The 24,631-nt window shown below is 44.1% G+C and overlaps 1 protein-coding gene across 1 annotated transcript in view; it reads right to left on the minus strand.

Moving 5' to 3' along the window:
• Window positions 1-24,631, minus strand: part of TTC7A (tetratricopeptide repeat domain 7A) — a 2,220,458-nt gene that overhangs the window by 301,037 nt on the left and 1,894,790 nt on the right. Inside the window, exon 18 of the mRNA XM_069608425.1 lies at window positions 21,815-21,949. Coding sequence (XP_069464526.1) covers window positions 21,815-21,949 — 135 coding nt within the window. The remainder of the gene's footprint in view (window positions 1-21,814; window positions 21,950-24,631) is intronic.

The raw sequence follows: 24,631 nt of genomic DNA on the forward strand, positions 1-24,631 counted from the left end.
TGGGTTTTAACATGTAATAGACAAAGATGGAGGCTACACCTAGATTTGAGATTCCTGCAGAGTGGATGACAACTCGGTCTAGGTGTGGCACTTGCCATCACTCACAAATCGATCAAGCTGTGAGGCAGGCTAATGTTCAAATTAGTATGACATTAGAGGTTAATGTTCCCAATTGTTTCCAAAAGTGCCACATGCTAATATCCACAGTTCTAAGTGTGGCACCTGCCAATATTCACAGTCCTATCCAGATGTGACGCAGGCCAATGCCCATAATTCCAACTGAGTGTGGCACAAGCGAACATTCACAGTTCTAAGTGTGGGCCCTTCCAAAATTCACAATTCTATCCATGTGTGGCACCCGCCAACATCCACAGTCCCATCCAGATGTGATGCACGCCAATGCCCACAATCCTGTCCAGGTGTGGCATATCGCCAATATTCACAGTCCTATCTAGGTGCAACGCAGGCTAATGTTCACAATTCTGTCTAGGTGTGGCACATTGCTAATATTCACATTCCTATCTAGATGTGATGCAGGCAAATGCTCACAATTCTATTTAAGTGTGGTACATGCTAATCTTCACAGTTCTAAGTGTGGGGCATGCTAACATTCACAGTCCTATCTAGATGCGACGCAGGCTAATGTTCCCAATTCTGTCTAGGTGTGGCACATTGCTAACATTCGCAGTCCTATCTAGATGCGATGCAGGCTAATGTTCAGGATTCTGTCTAGGTGTGACACATTGTTAATATTCACCATCCTATCTAGATGCGATGCAGGCTAATTTTCACAATTCTATCTAAGTGTGGCACATGCTAATGTTTACATTTCGAAGTATGAGGCTTGCTAACATTCAAAGTCCTATCCAGACGCGACGCAGGCTAATGTTCAGAATTCTGTCTCTGTGTGGCACATTGCTAATCTTCACAGTCCTATGTAGATGCGACGCAGGCTAATGTTCACAATTCTATCTAAGTGTGGCACATGCTAATATTTACAGTTCTAAGTGTGGGGCTTTCTAACATTCACAGTCCTATCTAGATGTAACACAGGTTAATGTTCACGATTCTGTCTAGGTGTGGCACATTGCTAACATTCACAGTCCTATCTAGATGTGATTCAGGATAATGTTCAGGATTCTGTCTAGGTGTGACACGTTGCTAATATTCACAATCCTATCTAGATGTGATACAGGCTAATGTTTAGAATTCTGACTAGGTGTAGCACATTTCTAATATAAACAGTCCTATCTAGATGCGACGCACGCTAATGCTCACAATTCTATCTATGTGTGGCACATGCTAATATTTACAGTTGTAAGTATGGGACTTGCTAATATTCACAGTCCTATCTAGATGTGACGCAGGCTAATGTTCACAATTCTATCTAAGTGTGGCACATGCTAATATTAACAGTTCTAAGTATGGGGCTTACCAACATTCACTGTCCTATCTAGATGTGACTCGGGCTAATGTTCAGAATTCTGTCTCAGTGTGGCACATTGCTAATATTCACAATCCTATCTAGATGTGATACAGGCTAATGTTTAGAATTCTGTCTAGGTGTAGCACATTTCTAATATAAACAGTCCTATCTAGATGCGACGCACGCTAATGCTCACAATTCTATCTATGTGTGGCACATGCTAATATTTACAGTTGTAAGTATGGGACTTGCTAATATTCACAGTCCTATCTAGATGTGACGCAGGCTAATGTTCACAATTCTGTCTAGGTCTGGCACATTGCTAACATTCACAGTTCTGAGGTAGGGTAATATAGAGTGGCAAGGTTTTCTGGAGTAGAGTAATTGCTCTACTCCCCACCCATGTCACACTTGCTTTGGTGGTTGCTGCTGGTTGACGGCTGGCCACTGGCTTCCCCTGCTGACACCTGCAGACACTGTTTGGAGCCGCCGTTGTTGGAGCCACCCTTATCCGTAGGGGTTGCCGGGCAAAGGGCTGCCATGGAGAGGTTGGTTAAGCCACCAACAAAGCCAATCAGAGCACGGGGGACGGATGGGAGGTGGGAGGAGGTGAACAGGAAAGCCGGGGAGAGGGATAGCAAACATGTGCACAGAGGGACTGGGGGGCTGCTAAAATGGTAGCAGCGAGTCGGATCAAGACTCAGGAGGGTCCGATGCTGCCCAACACTCACCTGCCTCAACTGGGACCTAAAGAGGCGAGCCAGGAGTTAAGATGCCCTGTAGTGCAACAAACGAGGCTCTAGGAGCCAATGAGAGCACAGGGGAGATATGGGAGGCGGGAGGAGATGGAACAGGGAAGCCGGGGAGAGGGATAGCATACGGATGCACAGGCTGTCTGGGGGGCTGTTAAAATGGCTGCAGCAAGCCAGACCAAGACCCAGGAGGGTTTGATGCTGCCCAACACTCACCTGCCTCACCGGGGACCTAAAGACATACTAAGTACATACAATAGTCATATAGTTTAGCCCTCACTTGACAAAATCCATTCAGTCTTTACACAAACATTCAAGGTTGGGTCTATAATAAAAACATTTGTCCACATTCGTCAAATGGCAACAAAGATATAGGCCATCTAAAAATGTTGAGACCCCACCTCTAATTTTGCCCCCTCTTGAGAAAATCCCACCAAACTTTAGAAAACACATTTATATCTCAATCTAAAATCTGTTTACAAACCTTTGTGTAGATTTGTCAAATAGCACCACATTTATAAGCCTTTACATTACTTTGGGACCCCCCCTCTAATGTTGCCCCCTCTTGACAGAATCCCACCAATCTTTCCAAAACCATTTATATCTAGATCCAAAATCATTTCGCCAACTGTTGTACAGATTCATCAAATGGCTCCACTTTTCTAAGCCTTCACAATATTTTGGAACCCCCCATCTATTTTTTCCCATCTTGACAGAATCCCACCAAACTTTGCAAAACTATTCAGAATTAGGTCTAGAATAAAACTCAAGAATTACATGCAATTTCATTGAGTGGCGCCAAAGTTATAAACCATCCAAAAACTGCTTTTCAGGAACCCTATAATGCAGAAATAGGCACAGATGTCCTGAGATCTGAAGTGTCCACGGACACTACAAGACTGTCCCAGGACATCTGGAGTGTTTGCGGACTTTCAGGTGGTTGGGGGGGGGTTAAAAACACAATTCTTTTGGCTTCTTATGGCCATATCCCATCTCATCCTCATCACCCCCCACCTCCCCAGAGATTGTTTGTTGAGTTTGACAAGTGCAATGTTGTGTTTTTTTTTTTCCGCGGTGGCCGGGGACGCTGGCAAAAGTCAGCGAATCCAACATGGTGGGCGTGTCAAGAAAACCTACGCATTTCATGCTTTACTCCATCCAATCAGCAGGTGCGCCCGATGTCCGCTGACTTCACGTCGCCTGATAGGCCAATCAGATGACTGTCCGCGGACCAAACCCAGATATCACAATAATTTGTTTACTTACGTTTAGCCCATTAAAAAAAAACTACTGGACAGATTTACACCAAATGTACAAAAGCACGCTTTCGGGACCAGGCCTTTGCTCCTGCCGAAAATTTGGTGAAAATCCATCCAGGGGTTTGGGCTGTAGACGTGAGCATAGTTTCTTTGCATTATGTCTATGGAAGAAAAACATGTTGGGACCCCTCTATAACTTTGCCCCCTCCACCCTTGATAAAACCTCGCCAAACTTGCTAAACAAATTCAGAGCGGGCCATATACCTTTTCTGATATGATATGATATGATAAGGCATTTGTAACGCGCCTATACACAAGTGTTTCAAGGCGCGACGAGGCAGGGAGGGGGGAACAAGGGGAAGACAGACAACGATCCTACTAGGCCAGGTGTCATTCAGACCGCGCAAGTGCAGGGGTAGGGGGAAGGGAAAAAGTGCAAGGGGAAGGGGGAGTGGGGGGGAGTGCAGTACAAATAAGTAGAATAGAAATAAAATAATAAATAAATAGGGCCAGCTGGTGGCAAGTGCAAGGTAAGTGCAGACAAGTGCTGGGGGGGGGGCTGTAGTGATACAGAGACAGTCCCGCATTGCAGGGGTTGCCAGGGAGGCAGTGCAAGTGAAGAGTGGCTGGGCCCAGGACCGAGGTCGGTGAGAGTGGCCCAGTTGCAGAATCAGTGCAGTATTTGTGAAGAATTTAGCAGGGGAGAGGGAGAGAGAAAGCGGAAGTGAAGAGGAAGGTTTTGAGGTGCTTCCGGAACCAGAGATGGTTCTCCTCAAGTTTCAGGGAGGCAGGAAGGCTGTTCCAGAGGGAGGCCCCTGCCGCGGAGAGAGATCTACCCCCAGCTCGTTGCTTCGAGAAGCGGCTGACCCTGAGGGAGTTGGAGACGGATGAGCGTAGGGCTCGGGAAGGAAGATATTTAGGAAGAGAGAGTTGAAGGTATTTAGGCCCCAGGCCCCAGAAGGCCTTGTGGACAATGCAGAGGGTTTTGAACTTAATCCTCGCAGCCACTGGGAGCCAGTGTAGAGATTTCAGTCCTGGAGAGATACGGTCCCTGGGCTTGAGGCCAAGGACAAGTCTCGCAGTTCTGTTCTGGATGAGTTGCAGAGGGCGGAGAGTGGAGGCAGGCAGATTAAGATAGAGGCTGTTACAGTAGTCCAGCTTCGAGAGAACCAGGGCTCGGGAGACAGTGAGCTTCTGGGGGAAGGAGAGGAAGGGAAGAATACCTCTGAGGAATTGCAGCTGGTAATGTGACTTCTTAGAGACGTCAGATATATGAGGAGAGAAGGAGAGTGTGGAGTCGAAGATGACCCCGAGGTTTTTTGCCTTGCAGGTAGGAGCAGGAAGAGGGCCAAGAGAGGCCGGCCAGAGAGCTGCAGGGAAGGAGGGAGTGGGTGTGCCGATGAGTAGGATCTCAGTCTTACTAGCATTAAGGCAGAGGTCATTGGCAGCACACCATTCCTGGATAGCAGACAGACAGTCAGAGATGAGGGAGGGAGAGGAGGAGGCCGAGGGTAGCCTGAAAATGAGCTGGGTATCGTCCCCATACACTGAAAGTTGGGGCAGAGGGCGGCGATGCGGTGGGCAAGGAATGCCAGATACTGATTGAACAGCCAGGGAGAGAGATTAGATCCCTGGGGAACGCCACAGGTGGAGAAAAAGATGTCAGAGAGGAAGGACCCAAGTTGGACCTGGGAGGGTCGATTGGAAAGGAAAGAGGTCAGCCACGCCAGAGCCTGACCAGTGATACCCAGATTATCACGGAGATGGTTGAGCAGGATGGCATGGTTGACAGTGTCAAAGGCAGAAGAGAGATCGAGCAGAATGAGAACACACGGAGTGTTGGAGTCGAGGTTCAAGAGCAGGTCCTCACGGATGTTCAGGAGAGCAGTTTCCGTACTTCTGGCCGCTCTGAAGCCAGATTGATGGTCATGAGACTATCAACAGCTTCAGCATGGAGGTTAAGCTGGGAGATGGCCAGTTTCTCCAGGAGCTTGCCCAGGAAGGGAGTGATGGAGATTGGGCGATAGTTAGCCAGACAGGAGGGGTCGGCAGAGGGTTTCCTAAGGAGAGGGTGCACAAGGGAGTGCTTGAGGGGGGATGGGAAGACTCCAGAGGCGAAAGAGTGGTTGCAAAAGTCAGCCAGAGCAGGAGCCAGGGAGTCGATGTGGTCCTTGATAGTTTTGGAGGAACAGGGGTGAATCTGTTTAGACAAGACTTTCATAGATCGGACTTGTCTGGAAACCTCGTCAGCAGAAAAAAGGGGAATGGCAGAGAAGGAGGGAGGAGGGGTGGCTGCAGAAGGGCCAGAGGAAGAGCAGGGAAGAGAGGGGGGAGGTGATAGGAGGAGAGTGAGGACAGGATGTCCTGAGTTTTAGAGATGAAGTGGGAGGCCAGTGCAGTGCAGAGGGCCTGGGAGGGGACAGGAGAGGTAGAGACTGCAGCAGGGTTGACAAGCTCCTTGCAGATTTTAAAGAGTTCAGCCGAGTTGTTAGATGCCGCAGAGATGCGGGCTTGGATAAGGGCTCTCTTCTTGGTGAGAACAGAGAGACGGTATTGCCTTTGGAGCAGGCGGCAGGCCAGTTTGTCAGAGGATAAACATGAAGCACGCCATATCCTCTCTGCCACCCTGCACTTGCGTTTTAGGGTGACGAAGTTTGGTGAGGATTTGTCCAGGGGGAGCGAAGTTGTAAGCCCCCCAAAAATTGCTCCTCCTACCGCAGGCCGTGGAATATAGATTCTGTTATCAGATGTGGATATAGAATATGTTAAGCCTAGATAAAGCCTGTATATGGTGAAACATTTACATGTGCACCAGTGGGTTGATGTTGGCATTTGTGGATGCTTGCTAAATTGTGAAATACCTGGCATCCATGTAATCTGCAATAGCTATTAAATATTTTTGGATAATAAATATAATTAGCTTCTGATTCTTTTCAAGAATTAAACTTGTGTGCACAATGACAGGGAGACGGGATTCACTCATTTCTAGTTTAGGCTGCCTAGTTTTAACACTCTCTTCGATTCAGATGCTGGCAGTTCCATTGTGACTAAATCAAGTTTTTTTTTATTAAAGAACTGAAATCGTAGATTTCCATTAAAGGTTGTCGCTGTGTCTCTTAAACACTGCGCATGCTTTCCACTATTTGTGACAGGATGATTGGCATATGTGACGCAACACACCTCCTGCTTGAGCACAGAGCCGTAGTATGGAGGAGGAATTTGTGCTGGACCAGATTGTTTGAATGACAGACATGCAAACACACACAAAAAAACAAGCAGTTGTATTGGAGAACCAGAAAACAATTTATGGGTGCTGGAAAAATTGTTGGACGTGGCTGAGATCACAGGCAATGGGTACTTGTGGCAGGTTGATAGTCATGTGTAACACAGCACACCATCTGCTTGAGCATTAACAGTAGGATGGAGGAGGGGTTAGCGCTGAGCCAGCTTGTTTGACCAACACACACACACACACACACACACACACACACACACACACACACACACACACACACACACACACACACACACACACACACACACACACACACACACACACACACACACACACACACACACACACACACACACACACACACACACACACACACACACACACACACACACACACACACACACACACACACACACACACACACACACACACCCCCCCACACACACCCCCACCCCCCCACCCCCCCCCCCAAGGAGTTGAAGTATTCTGGGTGCACAATAGGAAATGTGGTGGTGTAAAAACATTGTTGGAGGTGGTGCTGATCACAGGAGATGAGCATTAGTGACAGGTTGATTGTCTGTGTGACAACACATAACGTTCTTGATGGAGGAATTTGTACTGGTCCAGCTTGTGTGAACAGCACCCTCACACACAAAGCAAGCAATTGAATGGATTTGGGGTAACAGAAAATAAATTGGTGTGCAGGAAAGATTGTTGGAGGTGATGGTGATCACTGGCTCAGTGGCTGTGGCTATTTCTGGCAGGTTGATTCACTGTATGAGGCAACACACCACCCATGTAAGAGCAGTGGGATTAAAAAGAAACTTGATTTAAGACATGCAAGTATTTCAGGTACTTTCAGAAGTTAAGTTGAGGAAGGGTGCAAGAGTATACAGCACTACCTCCTTATGAAAAAGGGGCCACCTGAGTCTGTCGTGTTTCAGGTCACACAAGAGACTGTGCGAAATACTATGAACAGTTTCATTTGCAAGTTACTTTTTTATTTAAAAAATATTCAGAATTCAGTTACCATTAGTAGGAAATTATAAAGCATAATTTCAGAATCTCCATAAAATGTCTAATTGATTATATATTTCCATACTCAGGAAATGTGAAACATTCTATATAATTAACAAATATTGACAAAGTCAGTTTCATGGGCGTTAGAGGCACTGTGTTGGAACCGCCACGTTCCCAAAGAATATAATTGTATGCAGCACACATGAGATTTAGGAGGAGGTGCAGTTGATGTTCACTAGTGACATCAAGTCAATCTCAGGCTTCATCGAGTAGGGCATTGTTTGATGTGAGAGAAGCAAGCGAAGTACAAAAATGCATAACCCTGTGCGTGGGGAGAGGATTTTTATTCCCTCAACCCAGGCCATTCTACTGAAGAAATTCATTCCAAATTGCAGACAGGGAGCTGAGACACACCTGAGCAGAGGCGTATTGAGCTAGAAATCCAGAAGGGTACAGAGCTTGCTACCTGGATCCAGGGGGGGGAGAAAGGGAACCGGGTTACCTGTTCTACAGTGGTAAGGGGGGTGGGGGGTGGGGGGTGGTAGCAGCATCTGGAGGGTCACACAATAATAATCCCTCATGCCTACTCTTATTCAAAGGTTTCAACCCAGCAATTGAGAAAAGTAAATTAACCAATGACCCTTTTACTTATTTAAATGCCATAATCCCCTAGAAATCTACTATTGGAGGAGCAGGTTCTCTGTGATGATAAATAGTTTAATTTCCTTAGTTTGTTTCAGAAGCAGAGATCTCCTGGACTCTGCTACCGCCGGATGCATTAGAACTCTTCGATTTGTGAAACAAATAAAAAATAACATATAACCTGTAACAGCCTTCGTTAATTAATTTCTTGAATTCCTTTTCCATTGGGGGGAGGGCTTTGATAATGAAATAGGGTCTGAGGAACAAGTTGTTTAGATACATTCCGCTTCTCATTTGCCCTTATTCTAAAACCAAAATCATTTAGAATGTTTCCATGCTTGCCCTTATCGTGATACCAATACTATTACTGTTTGGAGTACAAACATTTGGTGTTTAGTTAGGAATAATGCCTTCTTACATAGATTTTTTCAATTATTTCTGTTGAATGAATGACATGCCATTTCAAGTCCAATTTTAAAGTGTCCCAATTCTGAATCACCATAGAAAATTAATGTACAGTTGATTATGGGTTATTTCTTCACTAAAAAGGTCAGTGTGCTATTGAAGTGCCTATGTTTCATATTCTGACCTTCTCTAAGTATACGTCAATTTGATATTGTTGTGCACACGTTTTGCAATATAATATTTCATTTAAAGGCTTTAATCATGTTGTGCTCACTATTAAAAATGGAGTAAAATATTATGAACGATTATTAGAATACTCATTCACATAATAATTTATGGATGGATGTCTGATTGAACAAGTGATGTCATATCTGTATTTAATGTTTTATTTACATTTGATAAATGAGACAAAATTAGGCAGGTTGCTTGGTGATTGATAGATTGTATTTCATCACAACCTGAATATATGTATATTTATTTCCCCTGTTGTGAGATGCGATATACCTGCATTGGAATATATTTTATTCTTAAAAAATAAAAACAAAATATTCGAACCAACAATATTTCTTGTCCCTAATTGTGGATTCAGATAGTAGCTGTTAGATGAATAATTGTGCTTGGTTTTGGGGTGGGATTTTCAATTGCCCATAGTGGAGGAACACCCAATTACATGCACTATCTGTATTATCTCGACAAACCTCTCTATTTCCCTTGGAGTGTTGACAGCCATCTTGAAGGTGGCAACAGTCCTACCAAACCATAAGAAGACTTTGGATGATCCCAATAATCATGCAAACTAATGGCTTGTTTTGATACTCCCCCCTATTCCTAAATCCTTAAACATCTATATTGTAACAGGATCACCTACTACCTGGACTCCAACAACCTCCTTGACCCTTTCTAGTCTGGATTTCACAGCAGTCCTTAAACAAAATCTGTTATTATCCTCTTCTCAAACTTTCAGACTTCTCAGTACCAGTCCAGACTCTCCTCTATTCTAATTCTTCATGATCTTTTGGCTGTCTTTCGACAATGTGCACCACTTCTCTCTTCTTATGACTCTTCCTGACATTTAATACACTACTCTTGCATGGGCCTCCTCTTACCTTTACTATCACTCCTTCTCCATGTCTTGGAGCATGCTTACTGCTGGTTCAATCCCTCTCCCCATTGGCTTACTCGATATTTCTTTTCTTGGCACCCTACTTGTTAAACTTTGCACCTCTGTCTGCCAATTGAATTCCTATTTTGGGTTCTCATACCACCTCTTTGCAGATGACAAATATATCATCTTCTTCCCTACTTTCACTCCCAACCTCTCTGTCCACATATCTATTTGCCTTACTCCTATTCACCACTAGGTGCCAATGTATTGACTTATGCTCAAATCTTCCACGACGGAAGTAATCTACCTACTGCTCCTCGTATTCTTCCCTCTCCCATCTTGTTCCCACCGAATCAACTCTTCCACCCTGCAAAGGAAACCAATCTTGATGTCCTTTTTGACTGTCACTTGAATCTTCTCCACTTCATCACCTTAACCACAACTGTGACAAATCAGGGAAATATGTCCCTCATCACTTTCAACTCTACCAAAACCCTCAAACGCAGTCACCTTGACTTCTGTGCCAACTTCCTTCTTGGCCTTACCATCTATTCCTTCTCCCGGCTAGAAAAAATACTCAACTTTGCCACTTGTATCCTCTAAAATCATTTCTTCTCCAAATGGCAAACACTGACAGTCAGTTGGCTTTCCATTAACAACTGGTCCCTCTTTAAAGTCCTTTTTAATTGTCTACAAATGCCTTCATGTGATGGCTGCACCCTCCTAACTTGCCCAGACTGTTGCCTTCTATTCCTCTCTACATATCCTCAACACTTGTTTACTCCCCAATCTCTCTGACCCCTGACCATGATGTGCCTCCTTTCGCTTTCACTCCTTCTAACCTTCTGGTTCCACTTCACTTGTCCTTCCCCTCTGTCCCATGTGAAAAATACTTACACTATTCAATCCTTCAAACCTCCTCAATCAAGAATGGATCCCCTTTTATCTGCTTCCACATTACTACACCCTCAATGATCAACCTTAAGCTTACTTCATCATACAATGTATCCAGTAAATAGCAAGCCCTCCCAGACTACTATTTATCAATATCTGCTGTGGCATATGTAAAATGTACTCCCTTAATCCACCCGTCAGTTACTATGAATCCCCACTGCTAGTGTGCAGCACCTGATTCAGGACTGTCTTGTTGCATGCTTCTTCTCATGTGAAGAGTTTCTGGTTGAAACATCTGCTACCCTCAATAAATACAATACATACAAACCTTCAAACACTTGGAGGGAGACATATATTTTCTATCACAACACATATATTTTCTATCACAACAGGAGGGACATTGTAGTCTTGCATGTGAGAGATCTGGATAAAAACATTAACCACATCAAGGGAGAAGTAGCAGCACAACAAACAGCCAAAGCCTGTTGCACTTTGTATTGTCGTTGTTAATCATTGGATAGTCAAATAGGACTGTATTTGCCCATATACGTACCAGAACTGTTTAATTGCACTCCCCACCCATTTCCATACCTCCCCACTCATTCTATGCTTCGTTTCCTCCCTCTTCCCAACTCTTGCCCAGTGCCTTGAATCATTTGTGACAATAAACTGGCACATTATAATCAACAATAAAATAAATAAACAGGAACTGATGGTAAATGTCTGTTTTAGCAGAGTACAGCCCCTCCTGTATTGACCTACAACCCATCTAGACAATGCTTATTGTACATTATTTAACAGTTTTCATTAGCATCTGGTTATAAATGTAACACTGATAAATCTGAAATACTACCTATCAACATATACTGCACTAAGCATCATATTTAAGCTTTTGGCATGAAGTGGTGTCCAAAGGGAATTAAGTATTTAGGTATTCATATTTCCTCATCCATTAAAGATATCGGCAAGCAAAATACTACTATTCTATTATCCAGAATCAAAGAGTTAACCGACTCTTGGTCCCTCCTTTATCTGTCCTGGCGGGGTCGCATTGAGTCCATTAAAATGAAATGTTGATATGCTCAAATATTGTATACCTTCTTTATACCCAACCCCCCTCCTTCCTTCTTTGTTTAAAGCCATTGATTCATGTCTAACCAAGTTTCTGTAGGGTAAAAAGCGGCATAGCGTATCAATAGGTAAACTTAAAAAAATCTTCTAAAGGTGGAGTAGGGTTTCCCGATTTAAAAAAATATATAATTCAGCTTTTGTCTTGAAACAAATGCAAATGTGGTTTACCACTGGAGATCACAATAATCTGCCTGTATGGTTGCTCATAGAAAGAGCTATGGCATCCCCTTAGACACTAGTTGATTACTATTCCATCAAAGGGACCAATAGTTTCATCAAATGTAGAAGTGTTATCCTGCTTGTTACCTCGGAACCTATTTGCATCCTTCTATTGTTAATTAATCACAGTTTAATTCACAATATCTCTGGTTTAATACCATGATACGAGTGAATGGTAAATCTGTATTTTGGAGACTATGGATCTCTAGCGGTATTAAATATGTGAATCAGCTATACTCTCAGGGAGTGCCGTTGACTTTCAGTCAATTTGCTGAAAGGTTCTCTACTCCAGCCTCCTATGTGCACCAATGTGGGACAATTATTAACGCATTAAAGGAACATTTTGAACTTTTATTATTTAACTCATCTACTCCTCATAAATACAGACTGCAGTGCATGTAAAATCTTATCATTAGCACCTCCATGTTTTACAAGGTTCGATCGGCCGAAACAAATTTGGTTTCTGTGTGGGGAGTCACAAATTGCATGGCAGCACTAATGCAACCTAAATAACGAAGATAATGGTTGGTTCCCAGTTTGGAACAATATTTCTCAGGTTACTACATAAGCCATTTTACTTCAAACTCTATACCATCACAGAGTTTTCATCATTCCTACAAAATTTTTCAAGTGCAAGGCGGCACAAAATGACAAATGTTGGAGCTGCCTATATGCTTAAGGATCATTTAAACATATGTTTGTGGACTGTGAATTTGTAAAAATATATTGGAACAGTGTGTGGAGTACAAAGAAACTTATTTTCAAGAAACAACATGACTTTAGTTTTACATTTCTTCTACTAGGGAGTGCACTGTTATGAGGCATTTTAGAGAGTAGTGTTTTTCATTTGTTTGACCTCTTCATCCTAGTTGCAATTCAAACTATATCGACCGACTAGAAAAACCTTCATCGCATTCATTATACAATTTGCTGAAACTCTGTATAAAATATTCATAGGCTAGAAAGATGCAATGCCTCCTCCTCTATTATTGTATTTAAGCATGAATTGAAGTAGAAGCTGTTCCTTAGCTTTTTATCTAATGCTGCTCCTAATTAATGAAGTACACTACTGATTCTAGTTTCCTGCTCATGTCCCCCCTTATCCTAGTTGCAATTCAAACTATATCGACCAACTTGAAAAACCTTGATCACATTAATTATATAATTTGGTGAAAATCTGTATGAAATATTCATAGGCTAGAAAGATGCAATGCCTCATCCCCTATTATTGTATTTAAGCATGAATTGAAGTGGGAGCTATTCCTTAGCTTTGTATCTAATGCTGCTCCTAATTTAAGATGTACGCTGCTGATTCTAGTTTCCTGCTCATGTTCCCCCTTTCCTTATGTTTATGTCTGTTTTTCTTCTATCTTACTGCATGTCTTGTTATATTTTATCTTTAAAATCTGTTGTTTTGCATCAAATTGTATATGCTTACTTGGTCTTCATGAATTCTCATTTCAAAATTTGGATCAATTTGCTTCAACTTTTATATCATCATTTGTTACATCCACTTGTATTATTTATTGCCTTGTCTTATATTTTTCAAATGTAAAATACTTTCAAACAAACAAATAAGCTAGAGTATAGTCAAAGCCCACAACTGGGGTAAGTGATGTGAATCTACAATATTGGGACACCAGCTACATTATTGAACCCTCAGTTGCCACCAAATTGTGAAGAAGTAAAGCACGATGAAAACTTGCACTGGTACAGTATCGTGCATGTATCTATAATGAAGTTGTGCATGGTTCCAGGGGCAGTTTATACGATTCCGGGGGCAGTTAATACCAGTGACCCATCTCACAAGAGGGGAAATGTTACTTCGCTAATAGGACCTCCAGCTGAAAATATCTAGAACCTTTCACAAATCCACAGCTGGAAAATCCTGCCCCTGTCCCACAGCGGGGCCAACATCTGGAGTAACCTTCTACATCATGTCCACCTTTCTTACAGAGGAGACGAAACTTCAGAATCGAAGGAAAATGCGGCTGTGCAGAATGAGCTGTCCTGAAGCCTTCTATGCAAGACCGCCCTGATAATGTCTTTCTGTGTTTCTGCCATCTGCATTCCAGTAGTCTCCTGTACCATGCTTTCTTAGGCAAGCAGCCCAAGACCCTCTAGTTTGCTCAGTTGGTTATGTCCGTTCCCTTGAGCTCTGTGGCCACTGCTACGCAAAGTTTGGCTAGACTATAAAAGGATGTTATGAATTGTTGACCTAGGCTGTATCAGCAGAAAAACATTATCTGCCAGCCTTCATAAGTATATATCTCATCTAGTGAAGTGAACTTAAGCTTGGACTATTGCTTTAGTCCATGTTTTATTGTGTATTTGTTCAGACAGTTTTATTTGTGTGTAATGCTTATTAAGGTTTGTTGTCAATCGTGTTGTCATGTGTATGGCCATTGTTATCACAAGGGGCAATGCACTAGCACTTTATGAGAATTAAATATTTTCATGATATAACAAAATATGGTTGGGGTTCTGTATGCACTCTCACTTTATGATGTGTCTTAAGATTTTAATTGTATTAGATTCTTTGAAAAAATGTATTTCAAATATGTTTTGCAATAAATAAGGATGTTATTAAATAATAGCAACGGGTTCTGTGAACAGACATGACAACACTCTCATCAATTGTTGAAAATCAATGATCCTGTAATATCATGATCCTGTAGGTCGCTATTCTGATTCCCTTATTGCTTGATTCTGAAGTAAACTGCACTGAGAATGGGCGTGTGTGACTGGCTGGCATACCCAAGAGCAGACGTTGGGGGAGGCGGGGTTTGTGTGCTGCTGCATTCTGGGACCTACTGTGCTCTCTCCCCACTTGTTGCCTCACCATGGCGTGGTGCAGTTCGCTGCGGTGCAATGATACATTACGGGTAGGCAGGCTCCAGTTCTTGTGTTCAGAGATCTGTTTATAACCTGATGGTCACTGACATGCATCTCAGTGGGTCTTCTGCCTTTTTCACTCTGATAACACTTGCCAGTCAGAGCAATTTGATGGCATAGGTCGGAGGCAATCAGCCGTGGTTAAAAACAGTTTTTTTTTATTGGATACTTAATTGTACTATAAATACATCAGGAAGTATGATTAGCTCATCAATATCTGTTGCCAATGATGAACTTTAAATTGCCCTTTGCAAAACGAATACTATACATTTGAGATTTCCTGAAACATATAAGATGAGCAGCAGAAATTGTTTTGAACACAAATGCAATGTTAATCCAATTCTGAGCTTAACGGATGACTAGTGTTAGAGAAGAGGAAGGCATGATTACTGATGCGCGCCATAAACAAAGGCGGCGTGATTACATTTAAAACCACTTTACCACAGATGGGAGCTCTCACATACGCCATTCCAGGGACGGAATGGCAGGCATTAAGAGCCAGCATATTGGGGGGGGCTACGACTTCACAGGGAGTGCATATTCGCCACTCAAGACTGTAAGCGCTGGCGAGCTTGGGCAGAGGAGCGGCTGCGCTGCGCCCACATGTCTGGTCGCCATAAGTGGGTGAGTGACGGGTGGAGAGTAGGAGGTCATTTATGAAGCAGTGTCTTGGAATAAAAGGATGGGTGCATGTTTAAAGAGCCTTGCTCTCGGTGCAGCCACGTTATGGTCAAGTTGCTCTAATAAAAACCTTTCAGATTCAGAGAAAACGTTGCTAACGGGATGTTATGGCTGCATGCAGTGCACAACTGAAACACTAAATAAATGTGTCAGTAAAGGTAAGCCATGCAATCATAACTCACGCCCCTGCCATGAACGGCTCAGACTAACAGCCAAGGGATCAAAGATGACATCACAAAAGGAACGCCTGTATTCTACCCTTTTGCAGACAGGTTCCACCACCCCCACGACCCTTCACATCCCCAGAAGTGTTGTGTTTTTATTAGTATCTCACTGCTCTGTCAGCAGACTAGGAGTGCAGTTAGCAAGGCCAACATGGCGTTCATTGAAAAAACATTTTGGACACACCTCATGTTTTTCAATTGACCCGTCGGCACGTTTGCAAACGTTGCACCCCACACCCTCTAATTAGTCCAGAGTTGCCTGTGGAATCAGGAGGTCACCTACATTCTGGGCATTTTTTGAAAATCCACTGGATGGATTAACATCAAATTTGCAAGTCAGACACTCGTCAGACTATCAAGGGTGGCCATTCGAGCCTGGTCGTTTGCAACTTGAGTGTGTGCCCGTGATTCCAGCAGTGGCAAGCAGTGAGACCCAGTGGAAGACTGGCAGGGGAGAGAGACTATGCAGGCTCTGGGCATGTAGAGTCCGGATTTACAATGAGTGAGAGACCTTAGCTTAATGTGTACACGATGACCTCCATGCCCACGATAGGTCGCTCTAAGCCAACACTTAAGTGCCAGCTAACAAGAGAGCATGCAGCCACAGGCCAAGGAGCCCCCTCAGCTTACACTGTGGCCTTTATTCCCTTCCACAACGCAAAGAGTTTATCACACTCAATGGACATATGTGCATAGATTCATAATTTGAATATTGGTACATTGCCCATCTGAACTATCTACCAGATTAGTTTTATTTATATCGTCATGTATTTATTGCCATTTAAATGCCTCTTTCTTTCTCGCCATCATTTTGCTCCCATCAAAACTGTAATGCCAGTTATTGGTGTAGCGGGGACCTCTGCAGCCCTCGCAGCGTGGGGGGCCCACCAACACATGGCCTAGGGGGGCCTCATGCTTAGAAAAGAAATTGTTTCTTTTGGAAGTCACGGTGACTTAAGGTTCGTTCCCGTAATAGAAATGTCTTTATGAAGTTAGAGTGACTTAAAAAGGAACTACTTCTTTTTAAAGTCATATGTCTTCCCCTTACCCCATGACATGCAGGCATTCCTGCTGCAGGGAGCTGGAGGCTTCGTTCCTCGAAACAACGGATTCAAAAAGGTAAGAAAATGTATGTTGTGGAAATGTGTATGTGTGTGTGTGTATATGTATATAATGTAATGTGTGTGAATGATTGCGTGCATGATGTCTGGGTTGCTGCCTGGGAGTGTATTGTGCAAAGGTGTACATGTATGGGTGGCTGGGTGTTTGTGAGGGTATGTGTGTGTGCATGTGTTTAATGCCTGGATTACTTACTGGTTATCCTCATTAGTCCTAGCCCTACTCTTCATCGTCCCAGTACTCGTGTATGAGGCAACTTGCCTCATACACGAGTACTGCGGTGAGGCAGAGGAATGTGGGGGCAACGCCTGGCTTATTTACCTGAGCCCTTCATTACTGCTAGTCCCACTCTTCCTCATCTCAGTACTTACCTATGAGGCAAAGTGCCTCATAGGTAAGTACTGGGATAAAGAAGAGGGACATAGAGGTAATTCTGGGCAGAGGAGTTGATTTTGAGGTTTGGGGTAGGGTCTGATACGGAGAGGGAACATGCAGGCAGTGGGGTGAGGCAGAGGTGGTGCGCTTAATCCTAATGGTCAGCCATGTCCAGGTTAATCAGTCATGATATGTGTTACTAGTCGCTAGACTGGCATTTTGGTGTAGCCAGTCTAGTCATTCTTAATGTGGCTTGACTTTTTTTTACTGGGCATCTCTGATAATGCAGACCAGCTAAGTGTAATTACCTGGCTAGACTGGCATTGGGTTTAGCCAGTGTAGACGTTTCTTCATGTGACATTGTATATTTTTCTGGGTATCTGTGATAAAATAACCATGATAAGTGTTATTGCCTCGACTGGCATTTTGGTGCAACCAGTCTAGGCATGACTTAATGTGGCATGCCATGCTTTACCGTAATATGTTTATTACATGTTTAGACTGGTCTACATTTTGCAGTCAGTTGGACATGTTTTCATTGTGGCATGACATTTTTAATAGCAAAGAATTAAACTAATTAAAGCATTAATGTTCCTGTGCGCCATTGGTGATTTGCATGCATTGGATTTTTGGATTGGTGTTACCCTGCAAAACAATTGCAAGTGCTCTGGCTTTTTAGTACATTTTTCTCAGAAAGTGTGCTTTATAATGCATTAAAACACATATTTATATATTTCTCCTAGTGCAGTGTGCAGTGTGCCCCTGCAGCAGCATGATCAGTGTGCGTATTGTGCAAGCACAGTAGTCTAGGACAGTCCGGAGTGTGGCCCAACGCGTGATTTGTTGCCGAACTTGGTGGGGCCTCATCATGGCTCACAGGGGCCCACAATATTTTCTGCTATGCCAGTGGATAAAGTTTCACCACTAAGGAGATGCATCAACAACAGGTGAGTTTAGGTACCATGAAAAAGGAGGAGCTGCGCTTTGGCCAATGGCCTTGTGCAATTGTCTTGGCAGGAGGTGCATGTTTGTTGACCAATAAGAGTTTATCTTTCATGTAAGCTAGCCTCTCTTTCTCTGTGAAACTCCAGGTGGCATGCCCAAATCCTATAAGCTCCTTGCCCCTTTGCTGGGCATCCAGTCACACAGTGAGGGCCATTTAGCCCAAGCCCTTGAAGTCTCACATCTGGCATCTGCCTCCTCTTCTAATCACTGAGTCGGATTTCTCTGCCAAATGAGTAAGGATTAGGCCCCAGCTCCAATCAACAGGCAGACCCCGACAAACTGTGCTTTGTCCGCCACGCTTTGACAGACAAAGACCTAGGAAGCCCAACTCTGGACTTAACCTGAGGCGTCCCTGGGTCACCTCTGAACCCTCCTTCTGCATCTATGGGGATCTGCTTTTGATGTACCAGGTAGCGCTTACTTTCAAACCCCTAGGTTCAAATCTTCCTGAACCCCCTACAAAGTAGAGCAATTAAAGAAAGAATGTCTGAAGCAGCTAACAGAGGGCAAGAGAGAGGGGGAGAGAGAAGTGGGAGAGGGGATGGGGGAGAGGAGCAGTCAGTGAGAGATAGAGGGAGGTGGAGATCGAGAAACTTGGGTAAAGAAAGAGAATGACTGAAAGGGGGCAGCAGTACATATGGGAGATGCCATCACAGGCCAGTGTGAGGATAAGCGGGTTGGTCTCTCCTCAGTGCTTTCATGCAAGCACTGATCCAACAAGACATCTAATTCTCAGTCTTGTCTGCAAACCAACAGCCATGCTCCTCTATCCTTGCAACCTGTTGGGAGCTTTCATTACAAGTGATGATCTTTTGACACTACTCTACCTGTGAACTATTGCAAGCTGCCACTCGCACCAGACACACTCTCCTTGCAAAACACCAACGGCCTCCCCACGATTATGCAAATGCTGTAACAGACGATGCAGCTGGATGCCATGCACATTCAAGCATCTTGATCACCTTGACATTACGCCTGGCAACACATCCATTAACAAACACTTACCTGCATGAGACCTTAGATGACCTAATCTGACTTGCACCCCCATTTTAACAACAGTAACATTGATCTCCCCTGTTACCCAATAACCATTAATCCCCAATCTCTTGCAGGACTGGTCGTGTCAAGAGGCCGAGCAAATGGCAGAAACCCTGCCTTTTTAGTTCCAATAACATATGTTCCTATGATATACAATGTACTCCTTTCTTATAATAGAGGCAAAAGACAATTCCTATCCCAACATCGTGATACATTGAATATTTCTGTTTTGTCAATAATACATTTTCTGTTTGATGTCCTCAACATTTGATTAGTATGGCTGCCAGCGGCAGGCATGTGTGGGCAGTAGATGCCTAACTTAACAGCCCTGAACGAAACCAGGGCCATTCGGGGGTTGCTCAAGCACCCACTGCCCATCATTGCCTGCCACTGTCAGGGACTCTATCACTGTGGTGTTTGGTACCTGTACTCAGCGTCGTGTCTAGACGTTGTGAACTAGACTCTCATCTTATTTTGGGGTCCAGACTGCAGAGCTATGAGAAATTGTGGCAACAGAACCGGCCTCAGAGCACCCCAGTGAAGACACAATTGCAGATACCCGTAGACCAGCTTCTTGCACCTTGGAACAGCTCCCCGGTTTAACGTGGGGGCAGAAACAGCGGCGAGCGCTGAACCGGGGAGCTGGACTGCTGCTGTAGCTGGGAGCGTGGAAGGTCCAGGAGTGCAGATGATAGATAATAAGGGCAGGGGAGCATGCATCTCAGATCTCAGAAAGCAAAACCTTGGGAGGCAGAAGTCTGGAGTAACAGGAAGAAGGCTGCAGGAGAATACCCAAGGCAGGCGGGCCAGCCAGGTGGAACAAGAACAGGTGAGGAGGCAGAAGGAGGACAGGAGGACCAGGCAGAGCCAAGACAAGAACCACACGAAGAGGAAGGTAAGGAAGAATAAAGGAGAAGCAGCAACCAAGAATCAGGCAGTGCCAAGGCAAGGTAACTGGCAATACGGAGCATGTTATGACCCGATTGCCTCAGGCTGCGTGGAGTTTAAATCCCCTCCATGCAGTGGATACGAGGTTAGGGCCTTCTGCGGAATTGCCAAGGCAACACTGGACTCTTGCCATAGCGCGCAGGCATGCAAATTTGGCCCCAGGTCCCTGCACAGTTTCAGCAAGATGGCCGTGCCCATGTTGTGTGGGGCAGAGCTCTTCCTGCAACTTTGCCAGTGCTGCCCATCCACCTGTGGCCTAATGCCGAACCTCCATTGGAGCGGGCCCATAACTTCCAACGTGGATACATCCAGCATCCAGTTAAGTGCCGGGTTCAGTGGTGAGTGCACGGCATGACAGCGGCAGGGGGTTATAATGATTTCAGTACCCTCTATGCTGGCTACCCAAAATCAAGCAGGAGTGAGGAGGAACTGCCTCTCTGGGTATGCCACATTATCATGGTGACATGGTGCTCGAGGCAGAAGAGGTAAGGCAAATGACTGATGGTGGAGGCGTTGAGGCATGGAGGGAGCAGGTCAGGTGTGCACAAGAGTGCCACAAAAAACAAAGGGAAGTGTCTATGAGGCTGGGGGCGGGCAACAAAGGCTGTGGGCAGACATACGAGAAAAAAGAAGGTATGCAGGGAAGGAATTGGGGGTCAGGCGTGCATGGAAGGCATTTGGGATGGCCCAGCCCTTCGTAATGAGAAATGTTTGGCATTCAAACAGAGATAGTGACCAGAATTATGAATCCCGATTAGGCGAGCCAACACCAATGTTCTCAAAACATGAAACTTGAAATGCATCAAAAGGGTGCTAGATTTTCATGTAGCCTATCCTTTCCTATTGTAACGATAGGTATTTGATGGAGTCTCCCCTCTCCTGTTCTCCTCAATAATGAATCCAATTTTCATAATCACTTTGATACTGCAGCTCTTTCTCGTACTGTTTCATCCTTCCACGTGTTCTGTATCCCACTTTCCTTGTTCTTTGTTTAACTTGTTACAGAAACTCTGGAATCAATTACGTTATTCTGTTTCACTCTTTAATTCACTTAAAGAACCTTGTTCAATTCAGAGCTTATTTCACTAACGTTTCCTAAATACCATTGGCTTGTTCAGTTCATGCATTATTTTATTTTTTACATTCCTTAGTTGAACCTACTAAGAATGTTTTTAAATTTGCTCGTGCAGTATTTGGGATGATACTTGCATAAAACCCAAGCTACACATATATAAATATCCTTCAAAAACAATTTGGCCCAATAGGGACGTCTGCCATATTACGTTGAGTCAATCATACAGAAATCCATGGCAGTCAGTAGAGATCAGGAAAGGTCTGCTTGCATGTGCTTGACATGCGGGTGGGCCCTCTGCCTTTAGGACACTGAATGACCAAGTGAATAGACAGTGTGAGCGTGCTTGCTGAATGTACTAAGACTTACCCGCTTGCAACCATATCTGCTCCAGGCTTATCCATAGCTGCACCGGTCCTTGCTTATGGATTGAGCTCTGCATAGTTATTTCAGACATTGCCAGTTCCAGGCGTGAAGCTGCAATGGATGAAGCTCGCTGAGAACCTATGGAAAGACCACAAACGAGGCATCACGCAACCATCTGTGTGGAATATCTGCTTAACCAGATTGATTGATATATGCCACCATCATACTTTGCCAGAGCCAAGGGCCTGGTCTCAATGAAAAAGCATGGATCTCATTAAGGTTATTTGTATTGCATTTTATTTTAGATTGTTTTTGTACCAAGCTAAAGACAGAACTAGCCACTTCTGGAAAAGAGAGCAGGAAACCGACAGAAAGCAATATGGAGGTGGGAAGGGCATAAGGAGGCGGCGTAGGGGGGAGAGCAACATGTTGATTAGAAGAGGCATCGTTCAAAGCAACCCCCAAAGTCACATTCCTGATGCAAACAGTAGAGATACATTACTAAACACATTTTAGTTTCCATACTTACATTGCATACATATTTTACACGGGTATTGCATTCTTTAGCTGCATTTGATTTACCTAAGTCCAAAATACTGTCAGAAAGTGCATCGACCCTGAGAGTAAATGCCCACCTTAAGCATTGAACAAAGCACGTAATTAACACATTATTTAGGAGGACTGCATCCACCGCCCTTGTAGGGCCAGGGTGGATAGTGGGATCCGATTTAGAATTTCATCCTACATTTTGGAAGGCCTGTTGGAACAGAATAGTGTTTATTGCATTTCCTATTTCAATCTCTAATTTGATCAGGAGGACCTAAACTGAAGAAAATAGACTTGAAAAGAGAAAGCAGTTTCCATTGATTTTGTAAGTAGTGCTGGACGGGACTGTTCATGCAAATCCAGAACTGCTAGAATGTTCATGGGTTCCACCAGTATAACCTTTTCGGATCTTCCCCCAGGTTCCAGATAAGAGTTTCTGCTGAGATCGACCTATCAATCTTAATACAAAGGAATGTGAGTAAAAACGCAGTCTACTCATTGGTTGGTGTTTGAAGGGGCTGGAGCAAAACTAGAGAGCACTGGAAATAGTTAGGGAAGTGAATCTTGTGTAGGTTTAGAGAATTACAGTAGAATGTTGTTGGGGTGTGTGGGAGCACAGGATTTGCAGATGAAGGGGACCAGACACATCCAGAAGGCCAAAGCAGTGAGAACCCCGGCAATACGCCGGCTGATGCAGGTATAGTCACATCATCATTTTGTGGCATGCAGGGTATGCCAAAGCAGCCTTAAGGGACACATGCATTTTATAAATGGGGGCATACACTAAAGCCGTTTTAGGCGCATGTGACTTTTGTTTTCGGGGGAGTACACCAAAGCACTCTTAGGCACATGTAAATTCGGAAGGCGTGGGATTATGCCACAGTAGACAGAAGCACACATGATTTTTGGCAGGCAGAGGAGTAAACCAAACCGATCTTTGGCACAGGTGAATTTTGTAAGCAGAGCAGTATGCCAAAGCAAATTTGGGCACACGTGAACTTTGTAGGTTAGCATGCATGACAAAGCAGTTTTAGGCACAGTGCATTATGTAAGTGTGGTGTATGCCAAAGAAGTTACAGGCAACTGCACATTTTGTGGGAAATGGAGTGCACTAAAACATTCTTAGTCGCCTTCTTATTATTGGAGGAGTTGGATAAAATGAATAAGTCGGAATCTGCTATGGTACCCGAACGTGGTAGCGGACATGGCAGCAGCCCGGGAACTAATGGAATTATGTGCGTTCTTCACCTACTATGACAGTGTCTGTTTGCTTTAGAGAAGCCCAGAGTATGTGGGTCTGTGTGCCAGTCACAGATCTCTCTACCTCTGCAAAGAAAAGGGGCATCTCCCTGAAGTGAATCTGGTGCATGCGGAATAACTGTGATTCTGCACATACCTCTGCCACACATGCAATTGGTAACAGAGGAGAACATTCGTAAGGAGGAGGAAGCTGATTCTACACCATTTGAGGCACAAGATGAGAAGTGATGGCATTACATCAGCAACCAAGAGAAGGACCCACAGATGAACAAGAGGTGAGTCCTGAGAATTTTCCACCACGTGATTTATTGGTAAACAGATAATGATGAAGAACATAACCGATATTATGCTTTGAGGATACCAGAGATAACAAGGGAGACGGCAAGGCAAAACATAAGTGTGCAGGAATTGCTGAACCCAAGCAATTGGCTAGTGCAAGCACTGTGCACAGGAAGCAAGCGTTGGACACGCCAGTGTGTCAGTAAACAGTATTTTCCAAAATTGCACTGAAAAAACACATGAAATTGATCATACAACTTTGCAGTCAATCATATCAACAGCAACGGCTCCTCAGGTAACAGTGCCAACACAGCATAGACTGCAAAGTGCTTTGAGCAGACCCCAAGAAGGAGGAGGGGTTAGGACCCATCTCAGTCCTAAAGCACATCAGGCAAGTGCAGTTATTTTACAGTAGAAAAGCAACAACAACAATCTTGCCACCTGAAATATATGCAAAAAAGTGCCCTTCACTGGAAGATGGGCATCCATTTGGGGACCTATTCCCGGTGGGCTGAAATTAGATGGCTTCATCCACATTTTTGGCAAAAGCAAAACTCGGCAGGGTAGCCTCCCACATCTTCACTGCAGGCAGTGGACACATTTGTACTAGCATCCTGCACCATTACTCCAGAGAGGCTTGCTGATTCACACATTTTCATAAACTCTGTTAAACACCATTTTTGCCTACAAATCCTGCATGATGACAACTTTTTTCCCCTTCAATGAACCAACCTG

Source organism: Ambystoma mexicanum, chromosome 4q, assembly GCF_040938575.1.
Source record: "Ambystoma mexicanum isolate Mex_15411 chromosome 4q, UKY_AmexF1_1, whole genome shotgun sequence".
In the NCBI taxonomy this organism is placed as follows: domain Eukaryota; kingdom Metazoa; phylum Chordata; class Amphibia; order Caudata; family Ambystomatidae; genus Ambystoma; species Ambystoma mexicanum.